This window comes from Schistocerca americana, chromosome 1, assembly GCF_021461395.2.
Source record: "Schistocerca americana isolate TAMUIC-IGC-003095 chromosome 1, iqSchAmer2.1, whole genome shotgun sequence".
In the NCBI taxonomy this organism is placed as follows: domain Eukaryota; kingdom Metazoa; phylum Arthropoda; class Insecta; order Orthoptera; family Acrididae; genus Schistocerca; species Schistocerca americana.
Genome location: NC_060119.1, coordinates 484,176,391 through 484,186,405, shown reverse-complemented (window position 1 = coordinate 484,186,405; position 10,015 = coordinate 484,176,391). Strand labels below are relative to the sequence as shown.

Sequence of the window (10,015 nt, the reverse complement as noted above, 5' to 3'; positions counted from 1 at the left end):
ACGTCGCCCCAGTGTAAACGAGGCCTTAGAGCCAGGTCTGTATTGTATGGTGGATGTGATGTGTTGCGTACGAAACTAAAACCTGCAATCAGATCCAAACGTCGTGGAAAACTATGAAGAGGTGTCATCCTGCAGCAAGATAACGCTCGCCCACATTCTGCCAAACGGACAGCAGACGCAATAAAGGAGTTGAGATTCGAGGTGCCGGAACATCCATCATACAGTCCAGACCTGGCTCCAAGCGATTTTCAGTGTTTGGACCCTTAACGGAAGCACTACAGGGAAGAAGATTTGAAAGTGATGAAGACGTCATTGCTGCGGTGCAAAATTGGTTACAGATGCAACCGATAAACGTATTTTCTGATGAAATAAAAAAAACTCGTAAAACGTCGGGAAAACTGCATTGAAGTCCAGGGAGGTTACGTAGAAAAATAACGCATGTTTCAGTTTTCTATCATCAGAATAAGTACAGCTTTTCACAAATGTGCCTTTACTTTTTGAATTCCCCTCGTATACCTGTATGTAGATGATTTTGTAAATAAGCTTTACCTATAATGTACTTTTAAAGATATAACAAGGGATGGCTATTCTGATAGTGCATTTCTGAGAGTGCATACGCGTGAATAGTGAGTTTCGGCAGTAACATCTATTTATAAATAACTGTTTAACCATGTGTAACGCCACGGTCCAGGCTGGTAACATATATAATTATACTAACCCCCTAAGGCATCCCCCCCCCCCACTGGTAAAAGCACAAGCACAAATTGCACACTGTACTACTGTAACCACACCTGCAGATCTAGACTTTAAACTTCTTTATGGCGAATCGACGACAGTAAGAAGTTTCTTTTTCATCGCTTGGCACCGGCACCTGTTGTTAATCCGCCATGTGAATTCGATCCGAGGACGGTTCGCATTCCCGTGTTCCGGAAGCGGACTGTAGTTACCTCCTTGAACGATCTGCACCTAATCTACATACTGGATGTTAACTTCATCCCTAGTCTCATTTCTGCTACTCTTGTGTAGTGCGTGTTCCGGAAGCAGGCTGTAGTTACCACCTTTAACGATCTGTGCCTAACCTATCTACAGGATGTTAAGTTTATCCCTAGTCTGATTTCTGCTGCTCTTGTGCAGTGCGTGTTCCGGAAGCAGGCTGTTCAAAATGGTTCAAATGGCTCTGAGCACTATGGGACTTAACATCTATGGGCATCAGTCCCCTAGAACTTAGAACTACTTAAACCTAACTAACCTAAGAACATCAGACAACACCCAGTCATCACGAGGCAGAGAAAATCCCTGAACCCGCCGGGAATCGAACCGGGGAACCCGGGCGTGGGAAGCGAGAACGCTACCGCACGACCACGAGCTGCGGAAAAGCAGGCTGTAGTTACCACCTTTAACGATCTGTGCCTAACCTATCTACTGGATGTTAAGTTTATCCCTAGTCTCATTTCTGCTACTCTTGTGTAGTGCGTGTTCCGGAAGCAGGCTGTAGTTACCACCTTTAACCATGTGTGCCTGACCTATCTACTGGATGTTATCCCTAGTCTCATTTCTGCTACCCTTGTGTAGTGCGTGTTCCGGAAGCAGGCTGTAGTTACCACCTTTAACCATGTGTGCCTGACCTATCTACTGGATGTTATCCCTAGTCTCATTTCTACTACTCTTGTGTAGTGCGTGTTCCGGAAGCAGGCTGTAGTTACCACCTTTAACCATCTGTGCCTAACCTATCTACTGGATGTTAAGTTTATCCCTAGTCTCATTTCTGCTACTGTTGTGTAGTACCGTCTTTCTTTGGCTTCCTCAAATTTCATGTGTCGATGTGCCGCCTCCAACCTTTGCTCGTGTTCGCCCGCACAGCCAACCTGAGCACGCTGTGCGTGGGCTGCGCCATGGGCTGGACGTCGCCCGTGCTGCCGGTGCTGCAGCTGCAGTACGCGGACGTGGACGGCGTGTGGTACTCCGGCGTGCCGCTTACCAAGACGGAGGGCGCCTGGATGGGCGCTCTGCTGCCCGTCGGGGCTCTCATCGGCTCCATCCCTGCCGGCTTCATCACGCACCGCTACGGCCGCAAGCTGCCTCTGCTCGCCTTCGGCCTCCTCCTCTTCGCCGGCTGGGTCATGCTCATCTTCTACGAGTCGGTGAGTCGCTGTACCCGCGCGTGTGACCAGCTCACTGCTAGCCAATATCGTTGCTCGTTCGCTCGGAGCAGACATTTTTACGGAGTGACATCTACATCTACATCTACATGATTACTCTGCAATTCACATTTAAGTGCTTGGCAGAGGGTTCATCGAACCACAATCACACTATCTCTCTACCATTCCACTCCCGAACAGCGCGCGGGAAAAACGAACACCTAAACATTTCCGTTAGAGCTCTGATTTCTCTTATTTTATTTTGATGATCATTCCTACCTATGAAGGTTGGGCTCAACAAAATATTTTCGCATTCGGAAGAGAAAGTTGGTGATTGAAATTTCGTAAATAAGTGGGCTATCCACAATGTACATTACGTTTTCGTTTGTGTCCGTTAGGGGCGGAGCTAGCGCGGCCATCTTGGTGTCATGGCATTCCGCCGCTCATTCGGCATCCTGCCGTGCTAGTGAGAGGTTCGTGCTGTACTCCGTTGAGTTACTGTGACAGTTTGAAATGTCAGCGTTAACTGAAAATGCCGCTAAGTGTGAAGTGCGTGCTGTAATAAGGTTTCTGACTGCAAAAAACTGTACACCGATAGAAATCTATCGGCAGCTTTGTGAAGTGTATGGGGACAACATAATCACTGAAAGTGGAGTGCGTCAATGCGTCATAAAATTTAAAAATGGCCGAACTAACGTTTACGACGAAGAGCGAAGTGTAAGACCCAGCATAGTGACTGCCGAACTTGTCGAAAAAGTCGATGCCGCGGTCCGTGAAAACCGTAATTTCACAATAACGAAACTCTCTATGAGTTTTCCACAAATTTCACGAAGTTTGTTGCACGAAATCACTACCGAAAAGCTTGGTTATCACAATTTTGTGCAAGATGGATACCAAAAATCTTGACAGAGATTCACAAAAATCAGCGAATGGCCGCAGTGTTAACGTTTTTGGACGCTTACGAGAAAGATGGCGACTCATTACTCGATCGCATCGTTACTGGTGACGAAACATCGGTTAAGCATGTGAACTGCGAGACAAAATTGCAGTCAATGCAGTGGGGGCACGCAAATTCCCCCCAAAACCCAAGAAATGCATGCAGACAATGTCGGTAAGGAAATTAATGGCGACTGTCTTTCGGGACAGAAAAGGTGTGGTTTTTGTGGATTTCCTGGAAAGAGGGACTGCAATAAACTCTCAAAGGTATTGCCAAACTCTGCACAACCTCAGAAGAGCAATACAAAACAAGCGCAGGGAAAAGTTGGGCTCAAAGATCTTGCTGATTCACGACAACGCCCGGGCCCACACGGCAAATGCCACTCGGGAAGTTCTCGAATCTTTTAAGTGGGAGTTGTTTCCTCATCCGCCGTACAGTCCCGACTTGGCACCGAGCGACTTCCACTTATTCCCAGCAATGAAGAAGTGGTTGGCTATGCAGCGTTTTGATGACGACGCACAGCTTCAAGAAGAGGTAACCACGTGGTTGAAGGCGCAGGCGGCCGAATTTTACGACGAAGGAATTTCCAAGCTCGTCCATCGCTACGATAACTGCCTTAATTTAAATGGCAACTATGTAGAAAAGTAGTATTTAAGTGTGGCTCTCATCTGTATATAATTTAAAAAAATTCCAATACTTTATTTATTTTTAATTCCAAAGCGTAATGTACTTTGTGGATAGCCCTCGTAGATCTCGCCGCGACGAAAAACGTCTTTGCTTTAATGACTTCCATCCCAACTCGCGTATCATATCTGCCACACTCTCACCCCTATTACCTGATAATACAAAACGAGCTGCCCTTTTTTGCACCCTCTCGATATCCTCCGTCAATCCCACCTGGTAAGGATCCCACACCGTGTAGCAATATTCTAACAGAGGACGAACGAGTGTAGTGTAAGCTGTCTCTTTAGTGGACTTGTTGCATCTTCTAAGTGTCCTGCTAATGAAACCCATCCTTTGGCTCGCCTTCCCCACAATATTATCTATGTGGTCTCTCCAACTGAAGTTGTTCGTAATTTTAACACCCAGGTACTTAGTTGATTTGACAGCCTTGAGAATTGTACTATTCACCGAGTAATCGAATTCCAACGGATTTCTCTTGGAACTCATGTGGATCACCTCACACTTTTCGTTATTTAGCGTCAACTGCCACCTGCCACACCATACAGCAATATTTTCTAAATCGCTTTGCAACTGATACTGGTCTTCGGATGACCTTACTAGACGGTAAATTACAGCATCATCTGCGAACAACCTAAGAGAACTGCTCAGATTGTCACCCAGGTAATATTTATATAGATCAGGAGCAGCAGGGGTCCCAGGACGCTTCCCTGGGGAACACCTGATATCACTTCAGTTTTACTCGATGATTTGCCGTCTATTACTACGAACTGCGACCTGCGAGTAGCGTACTGCGCGTGTCGCCGTCATGAATGACGCAGTTTTGATACGCTGTTGCCTACGTTATGCGGTAAGGTCGAAATTTTAATATTCCATATATTTACATCTTCAACTTTTGTAGTCCTGTCTTCCTCAGTTGCGTGTAATATTACGGTATATTGACAATTTTTACTTATCGACCGTCTGACAGCAACTCAATAAAACGCAACTTTAGTGCCATACGCTTTTCGCCTTTATTTTCTGCAAGGCATCATCAGTCGCCTGGAATATGTACATATGTTTGCTATTTAATTTACATTTTTGTCACTGTACCTATAGATTAGATGCTGAAGATTAGATGGGTAGATCACATAACTAATGACAAAGTATTGACTAGAATTGGGGAGAAGAGGAGTTTGTGGCACAACTTCACAAAAAGAAGGGCCCGGTTAGTAGGACATGTTCTGAGGCATCAAGGGATCACAAATTTAGTATTGGAGGGCAACGTGGACGATAAAAATCGTGTAGGGAGACCAAGAGATGAATACACTAAGCAGATTCAGAAGGATGTAGTTTGCAGTAAGTACTGGGAGATGAAGAAGCTTGCACAGGATAGGGTAACATGGAGAGCTGCATCAAGCCAGTTTCAGGACTGAAGACCACAACAACAACAACAACCTATAGGTTATAAACAGTTCTGGTGGCTGGTCTTTCCTATTAAGTAGTAATGTTTTGAACTGTACTTAGAGGTTGCGTGGACAATTTGCGAAAAAAAGAAAAAAAGCCGCAAATTGGCATTCACAAGAAGAAGAACAACACCAAAAATGCAGCAGGAGCGTAACATGTAAGAAATTGTCCACGCAACCTGTACGTACAGTTCAAAACATTACTACTTAATAGGAAATACCAACCACCAGAACTGTTTATAACCTATAGGTACAGTGACAAAAATGTAAATTAAATAGCAAAAGTATGTACATATTCCAGGCCACTGATGATGCCTTGCAGAAAATAAAGGCGAAACGTGTATGGCACTAAAATTGTGTTTTATTCAGTTGCTGTCAAACGGTCCATAAGCAAAAATTATCAATATATCGTTCCATATATTTGCTGCGTCTCCACACATTTCTTTCTAGGTAACAGCAATGGTGCTAAATTGTTGCTGCTGTGAATGCAAATATCTATTCAAAACATTTGTGGATGAAAATCCTACGTCAAAGCTGGAAATTTTCTTTACTGATTGTCACTTTTGGCTCATTATCGAGCCGTCTTCAGTTCAATCTAAAATGTTATTCCGTCTGCGACACTCATTAGAAATCGTCGTATATTTTAGACGTAAGTTGTCCTCGTTAAAATCCTAAGTAAAAATCTGATCTCGTTATATAAACTTACAACGTTAATCACTAATCAAATGTTGTTACAGTGCCCATTTAACCCACATATGTACAAATGGATACACCTACTGCTGCTGTCGATCGTTCGTAAATATGTGTGGTAAATTGGGTACTGTAACAACATTTGATTAGTGACTGACGTTGTCAAATTATATAACTAACAAAGATTTCAGACTGCGATTTTTTTATAAATTAGAGAGACTTACCTGTAAAAAATACAGCGATTTGGAATGAGTGTCACACATTGAACAATATTTTAAATGGACCGGAAGGTGCTCCGAATTCAAAGTTTCTCAGCACATTTCGACGTACCAGGAAACCCCTTCAGAATGATATGAAAGTATAATTTATTGAAACAGCAAGTTAGCAGTGCAGTAGAAAACTTAAAAATAACTTTACTTGTAATAAATTGAGGCATTTGAGGTATGCCACTTGTCACAGACGAGCGAAATGCCCTGGCGTTTATGTCTTCAAAACTTTGGGTCAATTTCATTCCAGATATCAAATGTAGAAAGTACTCATGCTCCGACACAGTCCATCCGATCACGACCACCGATTGCTGTGCCACAGTGGTTATACACTGGAATGACATTCGGGAGGACAACAGTTCAAACCTGCATCCGGCTATCCAGATTTAGGTTTTCCATGATTTCCTTAAATCATTTAAAGCCGAAGGATGGGATAGTACCTTTGAAAGAGCACGGCCAGTTTCCTTCCTTAATCCGAGCCTGTGCTCTGTCTCTAATGACCTCGTTGTCGATAGGAGATTAAACACTAATCTCCTCCTCCTCTATCAATCTGACCACTATCATCGAAAGGTTCCAGTTGGCCACCAGCAGAATGCCGGAATTGGGGATCCCCTCCCAGCATTCCCAATTGGGACTCCCTCAGGCACAGTCCCAGCTTCCAGCGATATTTGGCTGAAAGGAACAGAGCCTCAACAGTCAGCCCTATTCTCATGAGTGTGGACTATGTGGTAGTGAAAGGAGAACTGCATGTTGTCCTCAGCTGATCCTGCTGATGGTGGGGCGCTTCATCTGTGGGCTGGCCGCGGCTGGCGTGACGACGATAGCGCCGCTGTACGCCGAGGAGGTGGCGGCGGCCGAGATCCGCGGCGCACTGGGCACGCTGCTGGACCTCATGCTGGCCGCCGGCCTGCTGGTGGTGTACGGCGTGGGCATCGTGCTGCCGGTGCGCTGGCTCACCGTCACCATGGCCGTGCTGCCGCTCGGCTTCTGCGCCGCCTTCACGCTGATGCCCGAGTCGCCCGAGTACCTGCACAACCGCAAGCGGCACGAGAAGGCGGTGCGAGCCGAGGCGTGGCTCCACCTGGAGCACAGCCCGCCCGCGCTGGCCTCCGTGCTGCTGGACAGCGCCGCCATCAAGCAGAAGGACGGCCTACAGCTGCAGCAGTTGGACGACGAGCGCCTCAGGCAGCTGCACGCCCAGCGTGACCAGCCGAGGCCCGAGCCCGAGGTTCCGACCAAGCAGAAGCCGCCCACGCTGCGCGCCTGCTTCATCGTCTTCCCGCTCATGGCCTTCCAGCAGCTCAGTGGCGTCGACGCAATCCTCTTCTATACGGTTGACATATTCGCGGTAAGTATCGTCATTCGCTTCTTTCTGCGGTGATTTACTCTGTCCTTCAAACTGTTCCGCTTTATGTACCGGCATTGACAGTGATGGGCAGCGTCGACCCAGTTGTGAGGTGGGGGGAGGGACAAGAGTAGACTTATCGGAACAACTGGTGCAACACCTTCACTCCAGAAGTGTGGAACCTGTAACGGGTATAGTCCCACTCAGATCGGAATTAGTTGACTTACTTTTCTGGTTCAGCTGGCACTGGAGATTTGTGTCCAGATTAAGTCAACATTGCTAACGGTGAGTTAGTGCTCCTCATTCAGCCTAGTCTTTTGCTGAGCTGGCTTTGTATGTTGCTTGCCAGCAGGAAGTGGCTTGCTGTGAAGGCGGTGTCATCCATGGAGCAAACTCTGGCTCCCAGCTTCTGGATGGCAGCACCTGGCGGTGGTGTTCCAAGTGGGTTAGTGACTAGAAGGGACGGAGTTCAGAAACACCACTGGCTGCTGACCACGTGATAGTACCTACACACGGCGCTGGCTGTGATGACGAAACGCTGTGGTGGCAGACCGTTGCAGTCAGCGTCGTTGCAGCACCAGTGGCTTGTGGTGCCCCGACCAATAGACTTTTTTAGCCTGAAAAATAAAGAGCCAGCGGGCGAATATCTTCTCTATTTACCTTTCCGAGTCACCAAGAACACCCTTAGGCAGTTTCCCAAAGTTGTACCGATCCTTCCTCAGTGTGTTCTCTAAATAGGTGGAGAGACAGTGCACAGACACTCTCAACGAGTATTTGCTTTGCACTAAATATTTTAACTCACTGTAAATAATTATATACGGTGTGTCAGAATTAACAGCATTTCTACATGGGTAGTATTAAATGATAATAATTATGCGTCTCAAAAGAAGTAGTTTGTGAATGTATGGTTACGACCCAGCACTGATTTCAGTTTGAAGTATTGTCATAGTGAAAATCTGTTTCTTCAAGTGTAAAATTTTCGATCAAGTACCCGTTTATTAGCCGTCCAGAGTGGCCGAGCGGTTCTAGGCGCTACAGTCTGGAACCGCGCGACCGCTACGGTCGCAGGTTCGAATCCTGCCTCGGAAATGGATGTATGTGATGTCCTTAGGTTAGTTAGGTTTAAGTAGTTAAGTCCCATAGTGCTCAGAGCCATTTGAACCAATCCATTTACTACACTTTACGACTAGTGATCACATCTGAAAGAGGCAAATGGGAGAGAGTGATATAATGGCCAGTCGACGTTGAATGGTCGATCAGGGATGGGGTGCAGAGCTGGTAGAACATTTCACAATAAGAAGAATCAGTTCCTCGACATTAATACAGCTCCTTTTCCCTTCAGGAGGCGGGCACCTCAATCTCGCCGCAGATATCCACAGTGATCACGGGCGCCGTCCAGTTGGTGGGCACCGGCGCTTCTGCCCTCCTTGTGGAGAACTTCGGGCGCCGCCCGTTGCTGATCGCCTCTGGCGTGCTCATGTCCGTGTCGCACCTGCTGCTGGCGGTGCACCAGAGCTGGCTCTGGTTGCACGAAGCAGCGGGCTGGCTGCCACTGGTCACCATCAACGTCTTCCTCATCGGCTTCGCCGTCGGCCTGGGCCCGCTACCCTGGCTGCTGATCGCCGAGTTGCTACCCTCCGCCTCCAAGAAGTGGGCGGCGGGCGTCGCCGTTTGTATCAGCTGGATAGCGTGCAGCATCATGACCGGACTCTTCGACGGCTTCATTGAGGAGTACGGCACGACACCGGCGTACTCGCTGCTGGGCGGCATCTGCATCATATACACGGTCTTCTCCGCTGCGCTCGTGCCCGAGACTCGCGGCCTACAGTCGCAGGAGATCCAGCAGAAGCTGACGGACGCGGGAACGCCCATCTGCTTCACCTGCTGCACGTCGGAGGACTCCGGTGATGTCATCTAGCGTTTCACCGCCCGCGATCCGGTCGTGGACCCCAGCCTGCAACCAGAACCTGACTGAAACGGGTCTACCGTCACGCAGCCGGAAGCGGTTTAGAGGGGCATACACATACCCCGCAGAATAAGTTAAGCTGTCACTGATGGCTACAAGCGCACTGCTGACATTCGTCCACATCTGCGAGTTTGAGTGGTAGAGAGAGAGACGCCATCGACACTGATTCCTTTCACAGGGAGGAAAATTATTTCAGCCTTTCCTCTGTGACGAGACACATTTCGAGACGAGCAGGGGCGCTGGTCTATTGTAAAAGAGACTGCTACACTGCACTTTTCCAAATAAGCTGTCTGCCATGTAAAACTACGCATGAACGAAGGTTCTGGAAGATTTTATGCTCTGAACATACAGAGTAAATTTCACTTAACAAAGGATACTACCAATCTGTAGATGAATTAAAAGCGTGAAACCGGCAGCAGAGCCAGTGACTAAAGCTGTATCCGACTCTGTAACTTATATCAGCGAACCAAGAGAAACTCCCATCTGATAGTATAACCACGAGATAAATGCCACTAATGCGCTCTTGATCAAACTGTATTAGTCTTCT

The 10,015-nt window shown here is 47.2% G+C and overlaps 1 protein-coding gene across 1 annotated transcript; it reads left to right on the top strand.

Moving 5' to 3' along the window:
* The first annotated feature begins 1,820 nt into the window (after positions 1-1,820).
* LOC124565976 (facilitated trehalose transporter Tret1-like) lies at positions 1,821-9,420 on the top strand. Its single transcript, XM_047131025.1, has 3 exons — positions 1,821-2,141; positions 6,918-7,505; positions 8,845-9,420. Exons 1-3 carry the CDS (start codon positions 1,821-1,823, stop codon positions 9,418-9,420), a joined length of 1,485 nt encoding a protein of 494 aa, XP_046986981.1.
* Positions 9,421-10,015: the final 595 nt, after the last annotated feature.